We start from the raw sequence: 23,340 nt of genomic DNA on the forward strand, positions 1-23,340 counted from the left end.
CCTCAAAACATTAAAAATTGCATTTCCATATGATGCAGCAATTCTTCTTGGGAGTACGTACCACAAAGACCCGAAAGCAAGGATTCAAAGAGCTATTTGTACACCATGTTCACAGCATTATTCACAACAGTCTAAAGATAGAAGCGATAGAAGTGTCCATCAATGGATGAATGGATAAGCCAAATATGGTCTACACACACACTGGAGAATTATTCAGACTTAAAAAGAAAGGGAATTCTGACATGTGCTACTACATGGTTGAACTCCTAGGACATTATACTCAGTGAAATAAGCCAGTCACAAAAGGACAAATACTGTATGATTCCACTCTTAGAAGGGATCTCAAGTAGTCATATTCGTAAAGTCAGAAAGTGGGGTGGGATAGCCAGGAGCTGGGGGAGGGGGAAGGAGAGCTGTTGTTTAATGAGTATAGAGTCTCCCAGTTAATGTAAGACGACAAGTGTTCTGAAGTCTGATAGCACGACAGTGTGATTGTACCTCATGCTGTTGAATGGGACACACAAAAAGAGCTAAACCGGTACATTCTATGCTATATATATTTTACCCCTGTTAGAAAATGAAAGCCAGCCGTCTTCTCTACTCACCATTGCATCCATGAATGGAAAGGCCGCGAGATACAGGAAGGCCCTTCTCGTCTTACTCCCCACTGACTCGTCCACATGGTGCAGTTTATTGATAATGTAGTAGCCTAAATCGCTGTAAGCTGCAAAGGGTCAAAAAATATACATGGAAATATTTAGGAAAATATATCTTTACATGCTCTTTATTGCAAAAGCTAAAAATAATTTTAAATGTAATATTTGTTCGTTATAGAAAAATTGGAAAAGCAAATAGAAGATCGCCTACAATCTCACCCCTCTACCAAGAGGGGCTCACGGCTAACACCATGGGTTCTCATCACCAAGTTCTTTTATGGTTTTATGTTTTAAGGTAAAAATGAGATCATATTATATATATACCCTTTTGTAAACCATGAACATCTTCCCATGGTATGCTTCTACATTTTAATTCATTGAATTCCATTTGTAACCGAGAATTTTAGTTTTCTAGACACTCTTCTTGAGCTCTAGCTTTAAAGTTGCACCTTAAACATTTTCCTCCTCCCCTCCTCCCTCTAGGCACTACCTTGCACTGTGGATGCTTATCTAAGTCTGTGCTTTCTTGGAAATTCCAGGGGCTAATCTTACAGCAAGCCAGGCATGAAGGCCCAGCTACAAAATTCTCCTGGCTTAGGAAGATCCTTGAGGCAGTTAATCTACAACCCAGCTAAAATTAGGATAACACCAACCAGGACCCCGAGAATTCTAGCAGCTAATCTTAGAACAAACTAGGCCTGAGCCTCGACAGGGGAGCCCTCCCACCTGAAGGATTCACAGATCGTGGATGATTGATTCACCACTTGGTCTGAGCCAAGATGATGCGTCAGACCCTGGGTGGACAGTTACTTGAGACAGCTGTCGGATCAAGGTCACACAGACCCCATACTCTACCCCACTCCCACATGTTTTCCCACCAATCTTTCCTTTAAAAGGCCCTTTCTGACTGACCCCAAATTTGAGATAGTATTTGAGACTTTGGTCTGGCCATCTCCTCGGGTAACCAGCTCTTGAATGAGCCTGTCCTTCCTTTCGCCAACCCTCAAATCTCGAGTTTGGCTATAAGTTGTGAGCACGGGGACCTGGGTCAGTTACACTTTCAGTGAACTGAATTTCTTTTCATAGGTTTACTTACTATCAACTTAGTCTCCTATTGTTCCACATTTCAGCTGTTTTCATCATTTTGATATATACATTTTTTTTGAGTTGGAGTCTCATTTTGATATTTTAAAAGAATGCTTGATGGATAGGTTTGAAGCTAAATGTTTACACATATTCTTAATTATTTACTAAGAGAAAATTTCTAGATGTTAATACACCCTTTCAATAAAAAAATTTAAAGGTAGCTTTCCACATATGCCAATCCTTTTATTTAATTTTTTGGGAGGAGGGTGGCAACTTCGGGAATAGCCCTGCACGGTGGAAGATGACATCCCAGAGGTGCTTTTGAAGTCCTTCCAAGGTCAGGATTTGTTACCAGTGACCGGCACACAGCAGGCACTCAACCCACATGGGCTGAATGAACACACACATGCCAAACAGGCCAAGGGGAAGACAGACAAAGGTCTTCCTCATGTACTAGTCAGGCAGCCTGACAAACCCTATCAGCAAAGATGAAATACAATGTTGAGTTATTTTCGACCTCATTGGTACAGGTTCAGATTACAGGTGAAACTAATAATCTTTGTGTTTTTCAGAGTATTTACAAGTGCTCAAACAATAGATGTTCCATTGTTTTCATTCCTTTGTAACGATGGATTTTAAATTCTTAACAACTATGGTGCTGTTTTGAAATCAGACTGGAGCCAGAGTGCAGGAGAATTCTTACTTTGTGTGAAATAAGAAGAATCCCCACGACACTCCACAGTTTGACGGACAACTTATTACCTATGGTAAAAAGAAATAACCTTCCATCCTTTGTCAGGATTAGTCTTGAATTATGGGAATTTTGGATTAAGTGAAGTCTTGGGAATGATACCCAGGATATTGAAATACATAAATGGGAATCCCAGTGGGAAAGAGGTACAAGTAAGTGACTTCAAGGGATAGGAGGCTAGGGAGCTATGATTTCCAGAGAGATGGGGGGGGAAGAAGGTGCAGGAGGAAAGCTTCCAGTATTTCCAGGAAGGGCAAAGGTGAACAACTGAAAAGGCCAGCTGCCAGATGGGCACGCGTGCCAGGTGTAGAGGGGGTGGGGCCCTCAGAGCCACGGAGGCAGCAAGAAGGAAGAGGCCTGGGAAGATGGGATAAGTTTCTGCAAGGGTCATGGAAGGAAGGAGGCAGCTGTGATGTCCCTGTTGTTTGGATCAGAAGTACAGAGACAAAAAGTGGATTAAAGGAGGTTTGACGTGACCCAGGAAGGCAGAGAGGAAGAGCTGTCAGAATCCTGTCTGATTTTGCAGTGAGGTAAGAAATGCATTCAGACATGAGCTAAGCTGGCTGAAACACAAAGCCAGAATGAAGATGTTACTTAACCATACAAATACTCTACTTGGGGTGCTGAACTGTGGAAATTTTGTCTCAAAGTTTATTGTTTCTACTGTTGTTTATTTGCACATTTGTTTTCATCCATTCAACAAATGTGCACTGTGCAGAGACCTTCAAAGAGACAGCGATGACCCTGCCTACACCACCGTCTCTGCTGCAGTCTCCCTCCCCCCCAAACATACACACACTGCAGACAACTGACTGTGGTAAAGGCAGCCAGGCTGGGTGAGCTGAGCTATGCAATGCCAAGTACAAGAACACGGGGCTGGCTATTAATAGCTCATGAGTGAAAATCCCTCAGTAAAGGTTAGTCCATATAAAATGCCAGCTGTGTGGACTTGACTGCAGTGGTCGGAGCTGGTGAAAGACTGAGATCTAGAGTGTATAAGCTGAACGACGTCCCCTTAAAGTTCAGATGTTGAAGTCCTAACCCCTAGCATCTCAGGATGTAACCTTATCCAACATTAAGGTCACTACAGATATAATTAGTTAAGATGAGATCATACTGGAGCAGGGAAGGCTAACTGATGTCCTTAAAATGGAGAAATTCAGATATGGAGACAGATGCACACTGGGAAAACACCATGAGAAGATGAAGACAGAGTTCGGGGTGTCTCTACATGCCAAAGAACACTAAAGGTTGCCACAAACCACCAGTAGCTAGGAAGAGACTTGGGACAGATTCAACCCTCAGAAGGAACAGACCCTGTGACACCTTCATCTTGAACTTCATCCTCCAGAGTTGCAAGACAATACATTTCTGTTGCTTAAGCGGCCCAGGTTGTGGTAGTTTGTTACGGCAGCCCTGGCGAAAAGACACAGGCAACTTCTGAGAAAGGCAGAAAGAATTACTTGCATGTTAGACTTGGGGTAGCAGCAAGAAAACATGAGACACATGAGTTTGAGCTGTTGTGAGTAGGGAATGCCATCTGGAACACAGAGATCTGTATAAGGCAACTTCTCCACGCTGAGAAAGAAAAGGATGCTACCTGAGGAAGGTGAGGCCCCTTTAATCATCAGGCCCACGGAGCACTGCAATGTGACAGCATGTGTCCATAGTCTTGTCTCACTCCCTACATGAGCTAAATAATTACTTCTTGAAGCCATTGGTTATGTGGTCTCCAGAATGCTGCCAAGCAGTCATAAAATGCCATCCGCTAGACACCATAACTCACACCCTACAGTTCAAGAATGTATAGCCAATCACTAACCTATGTTATTTCCGTAAACCAATGAGCATTCCTGTCAAACAACTTTGTATCAGCCTACTCCTGGTCCCCATTTTGCCTTACAAAAACTCTGTCACAAAGGCAGGAGGGAGCATTCCCCAAGGTAGCCTGGAAGTGTGTCCCAGGCAGCTGTCCTCAATCTCGCCCAAATACATTCTCTATATTAATTCTGCCTCAGTTTCTTTCTTTAGGTTGGCAACCTCCTGTCAATATGGCTATGTATCAGAATGCTACAACAAAAACATCAAAAAACAGTGTCTGGATGCAGGGTAACTGGAGTCAAATGTACTGTCTAAGGGGGTCTGAGGGACAACTGGGGGTTCTCAATCCTTTCTCCTTGAGATGAGCCCAGCCCAGCTTTCTGACTGCGAGAATGTGTTCCTCCCCAGTCCCGCCTTTTTCCAGCATCCAGGGCTCATTCTGGTTTCCCAGGTTCCACTGCTTTTGTTTCTTTTTATTTCTTTTCATTTGTTCAGTTTCTTCCTTGTTCACTTACTAGTGGAGAAATCTGGAGGCCAAAGAGGAAGCTTTTTCTCCCAGATTTTCTTCCTTCCTTCCATTCCTCCCCTACATGGTAGAAGAGTCTGATTATAACTACAGAGGTTATTTCCACCCTTTGCTGTGAGTATAAAATCCCAGCAACTGTTTTCCCCTGCTCTCTTCAGTTCCCTGACTCCGTCCCTCCGGTGCCCCTGAGCTATTTCCAGCTGGAGCTTGGGGTGGGGGAGGTGGTAATTTGTTTAAAGTGCTTTGCATAGAGCCCATAATTACCAGGCTAGCTGCCTTAGCAACATTTAGTAACCTTCAACTTCTATAAACTGTCTTGCTCTGAAACAGCTTGCATTATTACATTACTGTTTTTATTACATTACTTTTTAAAAAAGCATTATTTTTTAAAATTGGCTGGGCACAGTGGCTCATGCCTGTAAGCCCACCAGTTTGGGAGGCCAGGGAGGGAAGAGCACAGGAGTTTGAGACCAGTCTAGGCGACACACGAGACCTTCTCTCTCCAAAAAAAATAAGATAAAATAGCTGGGCGTGGTGGTTTGTGCCTGTAGTCCCAGCTACTTGGGAAACTTAGGCAGGAGAACACCAGAGCCCAGGAGTTTGAGAGCTGTGATTGTGCCAGGGCACTCCAGCCTGGGAGAGAGTAAGACCCAGACTCAAAAAGAAAAAAAAATTTAAACAAGGTTTTTGAACAGATGCAAACAGATTTATTTTATGGCACTGCAACATCAAGAAGAAACTGACCTGACCTGTTTGCAGATGGACAGCTTTGACCCTGCCTCAACAAGGGAAACAGAAAGGGCTCTTCAAATCCATGACTCCTCTGACCTCAGCCAGCCAGGGTGATGGGCCCTTTCTGGAATCAGTGGTTCTCAAACTTGTTCATCCAGTAGTTATTAGCACTTTTTGCAAACCAGTAAATGTTAAGACTAATCGAAACAAATCTCTAGACAAATATTTTCCACGTGCAAGAGGCAAATTTGAAAACCTTTATTCTACTTCAAAGTCCCAAGTTCTCAATTCTGAAAAGTCTCACAAGTACCATTTATTGATCCACTGTGACCTGCTTGTGTGACTGTTCATGGGAGCAGGTAACTTCACCCTGTGCTTCGAGTGTTATTATTTCCAAAGTATGCATGTCTACATGGCTGAGAGGCCATACTTAAATCACTTCAACAAATGTGTATGTGTCAGGTCCCGTGCCCATTAACACAGGTGTGAAGGGGGCAGTTTCCTGACGAAAGCTGGGACACAAACAGATAATATCACTCACCTGTAATCTGTCTCTGGGAACATTTGTTCAGAAAATACTGGGATGGGAGATGTCAACATTGCCTGGCCTTGAAGAGATACCATAAACCCATGAATAATATAAGTAAAATAAACGTTGAATTTTAACACAAGGACAAAAATTCTAGGCCAGGCTCGGTGGCTCAGCCTGTAATCCCAGCACTTTGGGAGGCCGAGGCGAGTGGATTGCCTGAGCCTGCCGGTTCGAGACCAGCCTGGGCAACTTGGCAAGACTTCGTCTCTACAATAAATCAAAAATTAGCTGGGCATGGTAGTGCACACCTGTAGTTCCAGCTACACGGAAGGCTGAGTCAGAAGGATCGCCGGAGCCCGGCAGGTCGAGGCTGCGGTGGCCGGGAGTGTGCCACTGCGCTCCAGCCTGGACGACAGAGTGAGACTCTCAACTCAAAAAAAAAAAAAAATTCTACCTCACTGGTACCAAGACTCGGTAGAACAGGCTTCATGATAATGTATTGCTTCTTTCTGGAGAACATGTCTTATTCATGTCTGAATACCTAGGATCCAGTCCAGTGTTTAACACATAGTAGGTGCCCAATAAATGATGACTAAATAATGCTTAAATCCAAAATCCCCAAAAGAAGTGACTGGGTTCTATTGATAGCAAAAATGTCTCCAATTCTCCCCGTCCACTCCTTTTGTGATTCTGCAGCTCCTTCTGTCAAGAGTTGGGGTCTACTTCCCTATCCCTGGGGTCTGGGCTAGCCTATGATTCCTCTGGTCAGTGCAGTTTGGTTTGTGCAGTGGCAGTGATGGTGTACCAGTCGTCGGATTCTTGGCCTCGAGAAGCTGTGCATGCTTCTCCCCTCTCACTTGGAGTGTGGCCATTGCCATCTAAAAACGTCTCAGCAATGCTAGTGGAGGATGAGAGACTGTGTGGAAGAGAGCTCAGCTGTCCCAGCAGAGGCCCTCCAGGCCAGCATGCAGTCAGCTGACAGCCCCCAGGGAGCCCGCCAAGGTCGCGGAGCCACCTCCTGACCCTCAGCTGACCACAGAGGCATGAGCTCAGCCAAGTCCAAAAGATCCACCCAGCCAGCCCTGCAGTCTGGTGAACAAAAATAAATGCTTGTGTTTTGAGCCACTGAACATTGGGGTGGCTCTTTACATGGCAATAAACTGTGAGACTACATTGAAACTGTCTGTCCTAGAACACTTGTTGGTTTAAATTATGTCAAATCGTACCAATTCACCCAGAGTTGGTTTATAACCCATGAATAATGGAAAAGTTTGAAAACAAGCCTGGCAAACAGAACCAGTCTAGAAATTACTTCAATTGCTCCCTGGAGGGGCACAGGAACCCGCAAAGGTTTTGTCCCCCTGCGTTGTGCTGACTGCCCAGGCTGCTTTGGAACACAGAAGAGGCCTTTCAGGTTACTCTTGAAAATAAATGTGTAAAGAAAGCTAAAATCCATAGCAAAGCTTATAACATCTTGGTGAATTAAGAAGTCAGGCGACACTAATTTCCATGCACGTGAAATTAATTTGGAACCAATAGAACCAAATGCAAGGTCAGCAAGCTTTTCTCTTTTACAGATTCATTAAGAGGGAGAAACAGGATGCTTAACTTAAGGTGTGGTGGCAGCAAACCCCGTGCTCTGCAGTTTTAAAAAATGGTGTCTCCTAAGTGAGTCCACAACAGAAGTCATGGCTATAGTCAAGCCAAAAAAGGGATACATACTAATAGTTGCCCAACATAGGCCAAGAATGCTCCCAAGGCTCCTACAAATTTGGGTGTCTAACGCCAGGCTATGGGTGTGTATAGAATGGACTATAACTTTTGGACCCCAGTGGATCTTCTAGACCTCAATTCTGTCAATCCAACACAGTTCTAAGTATCTACACATTTGGCTCACTGCACAAGGTTTGTGCCGCAGGGGAATCAGCCCCAGCCTTGACTGGGAAAACCCATAATCACGTGCCAATGTCTCGAGGATGGAAGGATGTCTAGCTTGCCGGTGGGACCCAAAAGGAAAATTAATAAGAAAAAACATAGATGGAACACAAGGAAAGAGAGTTCCTTAACTGTAGCAAATGTAGTAAAAAAAAAAAAAGGACCTAATAAAAGTTTCCTTATCAGGGCAAACACCATTAATAAGGGATGACATCACAAAAGAGCTTTTAGAGCTCTTTGACCTGAGCCTATTTCCATCATCTGACTGTGATCAGTTAACAGAGGCACAGAGAGGACACCGGGTGAGTGAAAGTAAGGAGGTACATTGGCAACTGATTTTTTTAAAGCTGGGGATGGTCACATTTGAAATCCCTTCTAAGTGAAGAAGATCATCCAGGGATTGATAAATTATTAGAAAATACCAAAAAGTAGGAAGTGTTGAAATTCATCTACACTGGGGAAAAAAATCTCAGGGAAGATCACCCTAGGACCATTTTAGATGGCTATAGAAAAATCTTAACTTTTGACTTTATTTTACATCAAAGCCAAGAAAAAAAAAAACCAAAGACTGAGCTGAAATATAGTTTATCTTTCCAGAGAGAATTAAGAAATGACCCAGTCCATGAGGCCTGTCCCATCTCCAAAAAGAAAGAATCTCTTCCTGCTTAATACTCTCCCATGCATGCCCTTATATAAATGGCACTGAAAAATTAGAAGAACTTGACAAGAGAAAAGAAAATTCATGAAGGTGATGAGGAACTAGCACTTAAATGAACATTTAAGGCAACTCAACTAGTTTTGTCCGAATAAAAAAAATAGAAAGAAATTAAGTTTTACACCTAGATTTCTCTGGCTCACATTTCCACTCTGGATGGTGAATCTGTAATTCATGCCTTCTTGTACTTACTGCAGACCCTGCCCAGGAGCTGTTTGTACAGGGAACACATGTTCATTTCAATATCAGCCCAAGCAAATATAATTAGGAAGATGGCTTCAGATCACACAATGGATTCTCAAGTCAAATATATTTGGAATATTTGCCTTTTTGTTTTATCTATGTCAACGTTCCCCTGTCACAAGCATAGTTACCCAAGAGCTGACTGTTAATGTAGAGATGTTAAGTAGCTGTTTTCAGCATTACTAGGAGGTGAAAATGGGTTTCGGTGTCTAATGTAGGTGCCACATAAGGTGGAAAACGACATTGGGAGGAAAACATTCAATGATGTACAAAAAGGGGGGTAAGAATAGGTAGAGGATAGACAGAGTGAGCAAGGTGCCTTCATGGAGCTTGTGGTCAGAATTATGGGAAACAGACGAGCAAGGTCTGGGTACAGAAAGGCTTGTAAGTCATTGATATAAATAAAGGAAGGAGGCAGGAAGGCAAGTGAAAATGAATGATGTAGCTGGTGGCAGAAAGTTAGAGAGCGATTGGAGAGTTAGGCAAACAACCGAAATGACATCAACGAACTAGAAAAGGGTCAATCATAAAAATGTGAGTTTTAAGTGTTCAAAAGAAACTGACGTGTTTTCATAGCAATTGTAGAAAACAATTGTTTGGTAGAAGGAGAAATGCTGTGATTGTTCAAATATCAAAAGTGATCAAAATGATGATTGAATATATCTGGGGCATAGAACCATTTTGGTTTAAGTTTAAAATTTCATGATTCTATTTTAAAATTGAAAAACTAAGATGACATTGATTTTTATTTCAGTGACCACATTTTCTTCCTGACAATTGTAACATAGTACTTGGCTTTTCTCTTCCATAATTATTGGCACATGGTAATTGAGTATTAGTTGCAAAGTCTTATTCAACCATGGCTAACCAGGCAATGTTAATTTTATTTAGAAGTCCCAGTAAAAAACAAACAAACAGACAGACAGACGTGTCTCTCTATGTTGCCCAGGCTGGTTTTAAACTCTAGGCCACAAGTAATCCTCCTGCCTCAACCTTCCAAAATGCTGAGATTACAGGTGTGAACCATTGCCCTGGGCCTAGAAAAAGCTGCTTATTTAAAAAAATATGGTATATTCCCATATACTGCATATATACCATTGTTGAAAATGGCCCAGATCAAACCTAGCTGCAGAAAGTTTCTTTAAATACAGGTATAGGTCGGGCACGGTGGCTCACACCTGTAATCTCAGCACTTTGGGAGGCAGAGGCGAGAGGCCTGCCTGAGCCCAGGGCTTCGAGACCAGCCTGGGCAACTTGGCAAGACCTCATCTCTACAATAAATTGAAAATTAGCGGGGTGTGGTGGGGTGATGCATGGCTGTGGTTACAGCTACTTGGAAGGCTGAGGCAGAAGGACTGCCTGAATCTAGCAGGTCGAGGCTGCAGTGGCCGTGAGCATGCCACTGCCCTCCAGGCGGGGCAACAGAGTAAGACTCCAACTAAAAAAAAAAAAGTAATTAATTATTTTTAAAAATAAATAAATAAAAGCAGGTACATGTGCAAATACTCAGTGCATTGTCAGCATTCAGGGTATATATCAGGAAACGAAAAGCATCTCCTCTTCATCCCATGCCCTGAAGTTCGGAGCACACATTAAACAATTAGTATTGATGATCTGGCTGAAAACTGGCCCATCGGCAGACGTACTCTCTTCCACAGAATTCTCAGCACAAAATTCTATGTCACACTTAAAAGGAAAACCACAAAGGCTGTACCTTGTTTACTTTTAGATTAGCAATTAATTGAGTAAATATTAGCTGCCATGCAAATACACTAGTTGGGGTTAATCTTCTGGCTCCTTTGGTCACCACTGACATTCAGCTTCTCATACAACCAACAACAACTTTAGGTACACGTGGGTTTATAAGGTGTCATTCACAGTGATTCATGCAACTGGTGTCAACAGACATGCCACTCAATTTTTATGCTAGGTAAGCGAAGCTGTTTTAAAGCATAGAAGTTCTGAAATCATGCCCGTAAGGTTTCATCACCACCTAGCCAAGGCAACAGAAGCAGAACACCAGCCCTGAACGAATGTGCTTTTCCAAGGTCTTGGTTAAGTAGGCCAGTCACTGTATGTATGATACACTCACTGGGACTTCTTGTTGTTTCATGGAAAGAATGTTATGACAATAGTATTTAGCCTTGTCTTTGAATAAAACAGAATAATGAGGCCCTAGAACAAGTTTATTTAATAAATAAGGTAATTAGTCACTTGTTCTTGCTGCTAATAAGTATTAATTCTAAATAACAATCATTCCAATTAAAATTTTTTTTCTTTGTTTTTTTAATAGAGATGAGGTCTCTTTATATTGCCCAGGGTGGTCTCAAACTCTTGAGCTCAAACAATCTCCTCACCTGGGCCTCCCCAAAGTGCTAGGATTATAAGCGTGAGCCTCTGTACCAGGCCAATAGTTCCATTTTTATTCTTCAGATTAAATGAGTCAGTACATCGATGCACATATATCTTTAACAAAAACACCTACTATTGCACTGACCTCACCAAATGCTATTCCTAGACATAATCAGTCATTAACATAATCACTCCTCTGAGTTTGGTTATCAGAGACACAAAACTACAGACTCCAGAGAAAACACATTTTATTTTTTTGAGCTTGGTGTATAATCTCCATTTTTTCCATTCCCTGAAATTTTCCTAGGAAATATTTGATAATTAGTGAAGAAGTCACTTATCCCAATAAATATATTCACATCAATGAAAAGGAATAAGAAATTTCCAAAGCTAGATTCATAAGTGGCGGTCATCGGCCTTACCTATCAGTGTGTGAAAGATGGCGGCAATGGCTCCAGCCACCACCATACACAGGACGGCTTTGGTCCTGTCTCGCTTGCTGTTCACAAACACCAGGCCCACGTTTTTGAAGTCACTCATCGGACCCGTGAAGAACTTCATTAGGGAGTATGCCAGCCCGTAGCTGGCCAGCATTTCAACTGCATCCTCCTTGACAGCAGCAATGCCCCGGTTCAAGGCCTGGGAAGAGAGAAAGACAACCCACCAACAGCGTTACGGTGTTGTCTCATCTCTGAGGAATCACACTTCTCAAATGAAACTCAAAGATCATGTTTCTAGAAATACTTAGCAGTTTCTAGGGCAAATCTCACTGTAATTTAGAAAAGGTGATTTATTTTCATTTTCATCTATATTAGTTTCAGTTTGAGTGTCTTTTTGTAAAGGAGCTACCTGTCAGTCAAAGGTTAAAGTGCCAGGTGCAGTGGCTCATGCCTGTTATCCCAGCACTTTGGGAGGCAGAGGCAAGAGAATTGTCTGAGCCCAGGGGTTCAAGATCAGCCTGGGCACCTTGGTGAGACCTTGTCTCTACAATAAATCAAAAAATTAGCCGGACGTGGTGGCACATGCCTGTGGTTCCAGCTATTTGGAAGGGTGAGGTGGAAGGATCTCCTGAACCCAACAGGTCAAGGCTGCAGTGGCTGTGAGCATGCCACTGCACTCCAGCCTGGGTGACAGAGTGAGACTACAACTCAAAAAAAAAAAAAGGTTAAAGTAACAACAACAACAAACAGAAGTATGTTCTGTAATTATGAGAAAATAATTCCAAGATGGTTTGGTTAAAAGTAGATTAAAAAAAAAAAAAACCTAACACTAACATGCTGAATTTTATATGTAGGCTGAATCTATATAACAGCAACAGGCATTCTTGGGATGAGTCAACCAGTTTATATGGGTGGGGAGTGGTTTCTTTTTCTTTAAAGATTATTCCCTCTACAAATAATTTTTTGTAAAGACAAAGTCTCACTATGTAGCCCAGCTGGTCTCAAACTCCTGGCCTCAAGCAATCCTCCCACCTCAGCCTCCCAAAGTGTTGGGATTACAGGCATGAGACCCCACGCTCAGTCAATTTTCTCTACAAATATATGGTTATAGCCATAGTCTGAGTGCTACTTTGCTATACTCAAAGCTAACTTGAACAGCACTAAGTTACTAATAACTGCTCATTTAAAAGTAAAAAAACCAATAGGTGCTTGAAAAAGGAAAACTAAATGCAACAAAAGAACTCAAGAATTAATCTTCAAACACACATAATATGTAAGAATCACACCATGTTGTAATAAATTCAAGGGGGACCCAAAAAATCTGGAATTCATTTATCAAAAACTGTGTATTTATTCTTATACGTTTAAACTTCAGTCACTCTCAAAGCACTCTTTGTTTGATGCAATACACCCATCAAGACACTTTTTCCACTGCTCAAAACAGTTTTTTAACTCATCAATTTTGATCCTTCTAGTGCTTCTGACATTTTCTGTTTCACCTCTTCCACATCTGCAAAACGTTTCCCTTTGAGGACATTTTTCATTCGGGGAAACAAACAAAAGTCACTTGGGGCAAGATCGGGCATGGGGTCATGCCATTTTTGGTCAAAAACTGTTGAACACACAGTGTGGTGTGGGTAGGCTGTATAAATCCCTATCATGAAATGAGCAAATGCATTGAAAGAATCTCAAAAAGAAAGTTCACTGAAGCTGAACACAGCCTCTCACAACACTAGCTGGCACTCTGATGCCGATGGGTTCCTAGAACACTTACCTAGTGGGGCAAGGTGTACTTACAAGGGGCCCGCCCTTTAAAAGATAAACCTAGTTTTGGGAGGGGGGGTCCCCCTTATAAAGTAAATCTAATCTATTGTGTCTTGCTGAATCTGATGCCATCAATTGTAAGGTACATTATTAGTTACCTACTACTCGGAAAGAAAAAATGTTGCCAGTTAAAAGTGGATGCCATTGATTGTAAGATGCGTCCAGATTTCAGACATGCTAGCAGGGGAGCACAGCCTCTCATATACCCTTGACCAAATAACAGTCCTCCTCTAGCGGAGATGGTTGTCCTCTTTGACCAAGCATGCAGCTTCAGGAGGGACGCACATGGAGTGGTGAGAGAGGAAGAGAACAACTGCCTAGCCAGCCAGATCCGCCGAATCAACCCCGGGGATCAATGGGGTGACAGAAGTCGCAGCCAGATCACCCTCACATTCCCCTCATGTTCCCTCCCACTGTAGGAATTTTTCTGTCCTCTCAATAAATCCTTTCAAAAAAATAAAATAAAATATAGGAAAGCTGTGCTTCAGAATCCATGAAATGGGGTATTTCGTGTTACACTTACAGTTATTATTTAGCTTCCAGAGCTGATCTAGGTTTTGCTCCCTAAATATAATACACCTCAGTACACTCTCCACACAAGCAAGGGTATTACAGAACTAATCAGCAAAACTCCAGGGCTTCAAATTCTTTGACTCTATTTCACTCTTTTACAAGGAGACACAGCCAACTCATAGAATGAAAACTTATAGAGTTGAACTTTCTTAGCAAAACACTGCTAGGGAAAAATGTATTTACAGGAAAATAACACTGTGGAAAGATGATTTTAGAAAAAAACTAAAATAAAAATGGATAGCTGTAGCTATTATTTTTGAGAAAGTTGGTATTACATAGTAGTTAGTTTCTGATAACTATATTATGAACAATTATTTTTTTCTTTTTCTAGCAATTGCTTGAAAACTTCCATGAGAACCTTCTTAGCTTCTGCAGAGCACACCTGCCACGATTTTGCTTTTTTTGAATGGTGGGGGGAAGGGGATGGTCTCACTCTGTCGCCCAGGCTGGAGTGCAGTGGCATGATTACAGCTCATCATAGCCTCAACCTCCTGGGCTCAAGCAGTCCTTCCACCTAAACCTCCCAAGAGGCTGGGTCCACAGGCGCACAACAACATGCCCAGCTAATTTTTTTCTTATTTTCTGTAGAGACGAGGTCTCACCGTGTTGCCTAGGCTGATCTTGAACTCCTGGGCTCAACCTCCTGAAGTACTGGGATTACAGGTGTGAGCCACTGCTCCCAACTATATTTTTCTGAGAAACAAATTTTCCCTGATACCAAAGCAGATCAAGCACTTTAATATCCTAAAGCAAAATAAAAATCAGGAAGTTCCTTTACAATAAATCCTGTGTTCAATAGACACATCTAGTCCGGCGGCTGCTATATATGTGCAAAACTTAGCACTTGATAAGGTTAATTTCTTTTGGACTTCTGTAGTGGAGGCTGCTGGTGCCCCACCTGGATTCCCATGCTGGGCAGTGCACCCATCCCCAGCTACTGGGAGATGGCCACAAATGGCTTGCACTGGTGAAACATCTGACCCCTCCACCATACCTCCAGGGAGCACAAAGCCAATGATTGGTCTGACACTGGGTATACAAAATCAGCCTCCATGTGGGGACACTCTGGTACAATTCATGGTCTAAAGATCCCTGTGGGATCTGAGGGAAGCTGGTATCTGATGGGGAACAAGTCCTCGTTTCCCTCTTCACCAGCGTCCTGTCCAGCTTCCTTCCCCACACAGGTTGCTTAAGAGAACTCACCTTAAGAAAGCTTCTAACTACTTGTCTCTCAGACAGTGAGAACAGTGTATGGTTTGTTCCTTTTCTTTCCCATGCTTCCCCAAATCTACAATTGTGAACTGTTTACTTGTTTTTACTGCGAAAACATGTTAAAATTTAAATGATATATATTATTTAGCTCAAGTTGTAAAAGCACCTTGTAGGGCACTAAATAATGGAGGACTAGACTTTTTAATGTGTCGTCTTGGCAAAACTTTCTTTTTTGCAAAAAAAGACCTCAGCCCTGGCTGAGGCACCCACTGCAATGCTTTCTATTTCCACCAACAGTCCCCTGAATTGAGTCCTAAAGCCAGTGCCAAGCAGGTGGGAAGGAAGACGGGCCCAGGTAATGATAGCCCTGTCAGCAAGATGAGTGCTGAAGTCTCATTTAGCCCAACAATTACGGTAATTTAAGGGAAGAGCACAGGGTTTAGAGTAGTGCAGGCTTTAGCTGGAATCTGCTTCTATCACTTAACTGCTGAGTGGCCTTGGCCAAGGTATTTATTCTTCCTGAAATAACCCAACTGATCTTAGATGGAATGTGGACACTGTATGGGGCACCAGGCAGGGGCTGGCCTACAGGCCCTGAAGGCAAGGATTCTTGTCGCTTTTGTTTACTGCTGTATGTCTACCACCTTAGTGACACTGTAAACACTCCAATGTTTGTCGAATGAATGAACTATTTTCTACCGAGAACTTGAATGTTCATACTCATTTTAAAAACTAACTTTTAAAGAAATACTTAAGAATCACATTAATGGTAAGATATTATTGCTTATAAGATATGTTTTAATTGCCACATTAAATGGTCACATTATTTGAGAAACATCCTGATTTTAAAAAACATTAAAAAGCACAAAAAAAGGAATTGAGGACACGTGCTACATTCATGTTATTAGCCCTTTGTTGTTCTCATTTGTAGCAAGTATTTCCCCCAATTTGTTCACTTATTTCATGATTTGCTTTTGATACCAGAAATAGTAAGTTGTTATGCAGTCTGTCCATCACCTTATGGAGTTTGCTTCTATACTTTCAGATTTGCCATTTTTACCTCTCGATAGGTAAGATCATTTTGTTCTAGGCTATGTCTTCATTTGCACACTTCTCTTTTTAATCTTCCTGGAACTTATGAATGAGTTATGAGTTAATTTCCTCCAAGTAGTTTATTTCCCCAAAGCAACTTATTAAATAAGCCACCCGTAGCCCCTTTATATGTGGTGTTTTCTTACCATTCCTTAAGTTCCCACAGGTCCGTCAGTCACCTATAGTTGGTGTCCTCTGCCTCTGTTTGCTCACCCTGTTTTTCTTCACTACCTACCTCACAGAGTCTACTTACTTGGTGTGTGTTGTCCATCTGTTCTACCTAAACATAAGTTCTAGGGAGCAGAGATTCAGGCCAACAACATAGGAGGGCATCACTTGACAGATGATGGATACACATTTCAAAGAATGAAGTAACATGTATACAAACTCCATAAACATTTACATGATAGGTACTAAAGAGAAAAAAATATATAGTGGATCCCCCCATATCAACAGAGGATATGTCCTAAGACCCCCAGTGGATGCCCCAAACCATGAATACCATGAAGCCCTATATATATATAAAAGTCAGGCACAGTGAGAGAGTAACAACAGTAATTATCAATAAAAGAGAACAACTGGGCTGGGCACAGTGGTTCATGACTGTAATCCCAGCACTTTGGGAGGCGGAGGCAAGAGGATTGCCTGAGCCCATGGGCTCAAGACCAGCCTAGACAACATGGTGAGACCTCATCTCTACAATAAATCAAAAAATTAGCTGGGCATGGTGGCACACGCCTGAAGTTCCAGTTACCTGGAAGGCTGAAGTGGAAGGATCACCTGAGCACAGCAGGTTGAGGCTGCGGTGGTCATGAGCGTGCCACTGTGCTCCAGCCTGGGCGACAGAGTGAGATGCTGACTCAAAAAAAAAGAACAATTATACCAATATACTATAATAAAAGTTACAGTGGGTTCCTCTCTCTCAAAATGCTGTAATATTTTTGGACTGAGGTTGACCACAGGCAACTGAAACTGCAGGAAGTTTCAAAACCATGGATAAGGAGGGACTACTGTATGCCAATGAGCTGGATACATTTTGGAGGAGCTTAAATTTAGGTAGACAAGACAACACCTCTAAGGAGGTGAAACGTTCTTTTTTTCACATCTGCTCATTCCAGTTTGCAGTGCTTTGGTGCAAGAGCAGTGGAAAGCCATTAAAAGTCTGGGCAGAGGTGGGACAGGGGCCCATGGCCCATGCTGGCCATGGTGATGGAAGTGGACTGGAGAGGGAAGGGGAATGCAGGAAGTCAAGGGTTCTGTGGTAACCCAGGCCAAAGAAGATGGTGGCTTGGAGCGGGAGCAGTGGAGAGGGAGAGAAGCAGAGTGACTGCAGAGCTCTTGGTGGGGAAAGTACATGGACCTGGCGATGGCTGCATGGTGGGCATGAGCAAGAGGGAGAAGCCGATGATGACTGCTGAGCTTTTGGGCTGGAGTCACTGGTCAAGTGCTGCAGCTATTTACCAGGCTGGGGAGGAAAGATTTGGGAGAAAAAAGCAAGAGTTCCTTTGGGAGCCTCCTAGTGGGTGTGAGACGCCCATTAGAATTCCAAATAGAGAAGTCAGTGAGAGAGTCAGCTCCGTGAGTCTGGAGTCCAGGGAGACTGTCTGGGTTGTGGATAGAGTTTGGAGGCATAAGAATAGGATTTAAAGCCAAGGGATTGAACGAGATCATCTAGAAAGGACAGAGATAGAAAATAAAATGAGAGCCCAAGATTTGGCCCCGTAGCATGCTAGAAATAAATTCTAAACCAGTTAAGGATGTGGCAGGCCTTCTGTGTCTTAGCGGTGCTGTGACTGGGTTGTAGTTCAGTGTTAACTGGCTATTGAGTCTTCTGCAAATGTCCCAAATACTACTGCATCTCTAGCCAAGACCAGGAAGAATAATAGCTGTGAAAGGTAAAGAGGAATGGCAACAGTCATGAAATCCAGCGGTGTCTGGGATGTCTTCAGCATGAATTAGATCTGGAGGCAGAATTCTGGCCAAGACATTCCTAAGTACAGAGGTTCACCTGCTGTTTAAAGGCGAGTTTCTAAAAGCTCACAGGCTTTCCAAAGTAAAGACACTTTACTTTAGATTAGGGCCAGATCTAACAGCACTCCAACAATTGTAAATATGAAGCTGCCCTTTCATCGCAGCCTGGTCTGGCCCCAGGTGCACAGCACTGGGCCTTTCCTCTCATTTCAGATCAGCGTTCTCTACACTGTGGGCACTCGGCAATGTGGAAATCCCGACTTAAAGATATACCCGGGTCCAGAAACACTGAGTGAGTCACAGGTACCATAGTATTTCCTAGCATCAGCCAGGTTCATGGTGCTCTGTTGCCTGCTTCCCCTACCCCCACCCCCCACCACAATAAGTCAGTAAAACCACAAGATATTAAAAAGTAAAAAATACAACCTCCAGGGAAACGGTTACCAAACCCCACAGCTATAAACTGATCTCTCTGGTATGAACTGCCTGGATCATTAAATCCTAAAGGTGATCCCAGCCTCTTACTCTTCACATATAGACACCAGAAATATCTCTCTACAGCAGGCTGAGATTCTTCTGGACAAGAGTCAGCAACCCACCCCCGGTCCTGCCAGTTATTTTATGCCAAGCCTTCCTTGCAAGTGGAGAGAAATGTTGTGCCTCCATGGCATGGGTCCAGGTGGTGACTCCTCCTCCCTGACAGTGGGTCTGGTACACAGGCTGCCCCACTCACCTCCTGTGTGGAAAACCTGTGAGGCACTGCTGTATAGACAGGTTATCCTTAAGGCTCAGTGTACAAGTGGGGGCCATGAGCCATGACCTTGGCCACAGTGACAGAGCGGTCCACTGGTCTACTTCCTGTGGGCCTCTGGAGGAGAATGTTCCTTTCCCATCCTCCCTGCAGGTTCCATTGTTGTTCTAAAGCCCTGGACAAGAGTCCCCAGATCCTGCTTAACTGAACAGTACCTCCCTAACTCTGCTATATGTGTCACCTCCACCTGAGATGACCCCACACGGCCTTTGCTGCTGCTGTCCACCAGCAGCTGCGACTCCTGTGTGGCAAATGCAGGGTAGCAGGCATGAAGGAGAGGGATAACCCCATCCTTCCAGTTCTGGAAGTAGGTGAGCATCCCCACTCTCCACACTGCTTCCTGCCCTTCTGTGAATTCTCTGCTTCTTTGAGACTCACACTACCCAGCCATACTCCTCTCTCATCTTGCCTCCCCTTAGAATTCCAAATGGAGAGGTCAAGGTGCTTCTGGTCCCTTTGAAGGCTCACAGTCTTCTCTGCACCTCTGTTCTTTGAGGAAGGTGTTTCAGCATCCATCTGGCCAACCCAGCCAACACCCCCTCAATTCTTTGCCCTTCTTCATGTCACTGACCTTCTCTATTCTGTTTCAAGTACCCACTCTTGGAGCCACACCTTTGCCCTCATCATTCAGAGATGTTCCACCTCTCAAATTTCAGCTAATATCTCTGACTGCAATCTTTTGCCCGGTCAGCTCTCTCTGTTCCTCACTCCATCTATTCTGAACTTCATTAAACTCATCACTCCCTTGACTCTCCAATTCTTCCTCCCTTTGCACCTCTGTCTTCTCTTCCTTACTCCTCAGACTACATGTCAAGATCACCACTTAACCACACCCTTACCAAAACCCACAACTCTGTCTGCACATCTCTAACCGTGCTTTCTTCTAATCATTTACCTATTCCACACTTGTCTACATTCATAGACTTCTCCTTGGGCTTTGAGAGCTGCTGGAATCAAATACACCACCACGTGGTCTGCTACCATGGCAGACTAATGGTCTCTAACCTCAGCGAAGCTATCAGTTGCCCAGTTATTCTTCCATTTTGTTCCATGCCCTTCTCTCAGGATTCCTAGGCTGGGGAGGACTGAGAGAAGTATTCCCTCTTACTCAGCAAATAACCGCACCTCTTACTGCATCTGGAATAAGGAATCCAGCTGGTAGAAACTAAATTTCTCATTGCTTCTCTCCCTAAAACAACAAAACTCAACAAAACACATCCATCCCAAGCTCTTCCTCATCGCCTCACTCTTGTCACAAAATAAAGGCCAGTCTGATCAGGGTTGATTCTAGGGCTATCCATCTGGGCCTCTACACTATATCCCTCCAACTATTTCAGGAGCCATGTTCAATCAAATTCACCCTCTTCCTCTCCTATTTGTGTGATCTTCGCTACTTGACTGGCTCCCATCAACATTCACATAGACATAAGTCTCTTCCATCTTGAAAAGAAGTCTTCTCTTGACTGCATCTGTCCTCTGGGATACCACCTCTGTCTTGCCTGCCTTCCTCTGTGTCCTGCAGCTCCCTGCATAGATCCCAGAGTGATGGCAATAGCATTGTACATGTTCGTGTAACTCTGATATTGTCTCAACAAATACATAGGCTCTTCCACAGCTATTTCTACCATGCCACACTGGGTACCCAGTTGGCTGGTGAACTCTAGACACATGGACAAACAGAGGATGCAGCCCTGGACCACATAAATAGCCTCTTCAGTGTAGCTAAACTAAAGACCTTTTTCAACTCTGTTTTATTTACTTCCTTTAGAAACCAATTAGGTTACAGGGCAAGATGTTCCATTATGGAGTCAAAGCCTGCAACAGAAGTTAGCTGCTATAAGAAGAAAATTAGAAATTTACATTCAAAAGATAAGAGAATAAATTCTGGGCAGACCCTGGAGAAGCTGAGAGAAACTGGCCAGGAGCAGTGTGTACCACTGACATTTAACCATCTTTTATTCTGAAAGGTGCTTGGAAGGACAACAGGGTCTTCCAGAGAGACGGCCACGCAATTCAGGAAGTGTCAAGGGCTATCGGGCCTTGATCTTGTAACTGACATTCACAGCCACATGGGGAAATACCATCAAGTCGCTCATAGGGAAATGGCCTTCCAAATCTTTCCACACAAAGATGTGCAGTTGGAAATTGGTATTGTTCCCTAAAATGACAGGAGATAATTATGTGAAATGTTGAAAGTGTCGTCTTTTTACTTTTTTTAGTAAGATGAGTACTTCTGTCACTTGTCTCATCCCGGACTAGAAAAACCAGTGAGACCTAAGGACCGGGTAGTCATCCTGCCTCGCTCAGAAACAGCCTGGCTGCCATCTACTCTCTTTGACAGAAGATGACTCCTCTGCCTTCAGTTTCAATGATCCCGTTATACCTAGGATGACGTAAAGTAAGCTGATCATTACAGCAGATGAAATACAGTTTAAAAATCTGTCTTAAACCCTGAGTCCTCAGAACGCTTATGTTTGTGGATGTGAGGACAAGTCTGAAGTACACATCTAGGCACAGTTACCTGCAGGAAAAGCTTCTTCCAGTGACATGGAGAATCAGCAATTTTGGATTTCAGTCCTCTCAAGGAGTCTGGGTTCCTGTAATTTTCCACTGTTATTGTTCTGTTTGTCTGTGTTTTAAAAAGTGGTTTGGGTTAAATTGGATCATTTGTCTTCCCAGTAGTTTTCCAGCCATGCTTTATTTTCTCAAGGTTCTATACGCCTCTAAATGAGACTCCCTCACTCTGTTTGGATGGAGCTCCCGCCAAGGGCTTCACGCCCACACATGAGGTTGTGGTTTGGGGAAGCAGCACAGTCAGATGAAGCCTGGTCTCTTTAGGAGTCGAAGTGATTGCTCTGTGTGGTGATGTCCATATTTAGTGCTTCCTGAGAGACCAGAGACAACATGGGGCAAGTCTAAAATTTGACACTAGTGTTTTCTGCCATTTCCCACACCTGGAGAAGAGTCCTATGAAGAATAGAGACAAACGACCCAAGAGGGTATGGCGAGGTTTAGCTAACTCAGTTCCTGTCGGGCTCTTCAATATGTCAGAGGAAATAAAAAGCATTTTCCTGGAGGACCTCTTACTCCGAAAATATGTTCCTTCATTAAAGGGCCTATTTCACTGCCACAGGACCCTCTTAGAATCTTCCTAATTACTCATGGAAACATGAAGTTTATCCACCCCACTAAATTTAACTTTAATTCAAGATGGTGGAAGGTATGACAAGGAAGGAACACTGCTATGAAAACTCCAGTGTCCTTTCAAAACCCAAAAGCTCTCTGTACCATGTAAGAGTACTTATTCCTTACCTTGGTCTTACCTCTTTACTGTTACTGAAATTCCCACATTTCCTACTAATCTTTTATGCTTATAAAGACATGTAGTTCCCAAATGATACTTCTTGATTAGTATCTCAAGGTTCTGCCTGTTATATTTCAGAACTGAGTTTAAAATGCTTTTACTGGCAGGGCGCAGTAACTCACACCTGTAATCCCAGCACTTTGGGAGCCTGAGGTGAGAAAACTGCTTGAGCCCAGGAGTTTGACACCAGGCTAGGCACAACACAGTGAGACAAAAAAAATAAAAAAATTAGCCAGGTGTAGTGGCACGCGCCTGTAGTCCCAGTTACTCAGGAGGCTGAGGCAGAGGGATCACCTGAGCCAGGAGGTCTAGGCTACAGTTAGCCATGATTGTGCCACTGTCCTCCAGCCTGGACAACAGAGTAAGACTCCAACAATAAATGAATGAATGAATGAATAAAATGCTTTTACATATAAAAACAACAATGACGACAGCTCCACAAACAATAATCTGAAATAAAGGATTAACTCTGGATTCCTGTGTGTTGTCTCCTTTTTTTTTCTTCCTGATTTTCTACCTTAAAGACGTGGGGCACAACCCAGGGTCAGGTATACAAATGTCCACCATGCAGGTACCCCCTCGCTGATGAAGCGGGCCCCCCCTCTGCCCCCAGTAGCTTCTCACCACTGCCAATGCCACTCCCCACTCCCCTGGCAGCCTCCCACCATCTCCTTTATCTAGATCATTTGAGCACCTTGGCTTTC

The 23,340-nt window shown here is 43.2% G+C and overlaps 1 protein-coding gene across 1 annotated transcript in view; it reads right to left on the reverse strand.

Moving 5' to 3' along the window:
- Positions 1-23,340, reverse strand: part of ANKH (ANKH inorganic pyrophosphate transport regulator) — a 157,571-nt gene that overhangs the window by 54,226 nt on the left and 80,005 nt on the right. The window contains exons 2-3 of the mRNA XM_008054361.2: positions 11,772-11,988; positions 606-724 (exon numbers count right to left, since the gene is read on the reverse strand). Of these exons, the coding sequence (XP_008052552.2) occupies positions 606-724; positions 11,772-11,943 (291 nt within the window). The 5' untranslated portion in view covers positions 11,944-11,988. The remainder of the gene's footprint in view (positions 1-605; positions 725-11,771; positions 11,989-23,340) is intronic.

The sequence above is a fragment of the Carlito syrichta genome, unplaced genomic scaffold, assembly GCF_000164805.1.
Source record: "Carlito syrichta isolate Samal-C Ts95f unplaced genomic scaffold, Tarsius_syrichta-2.0.1 Scaffold289800, whole genome shotgun sequence".
NCBI classification, from domain to species: domain Eukaryota; kingdom Metazoa; phylum Chordata; class Mammalia; order Primates; family Tarsiidae; genus Carlito; species Carlito syrichta.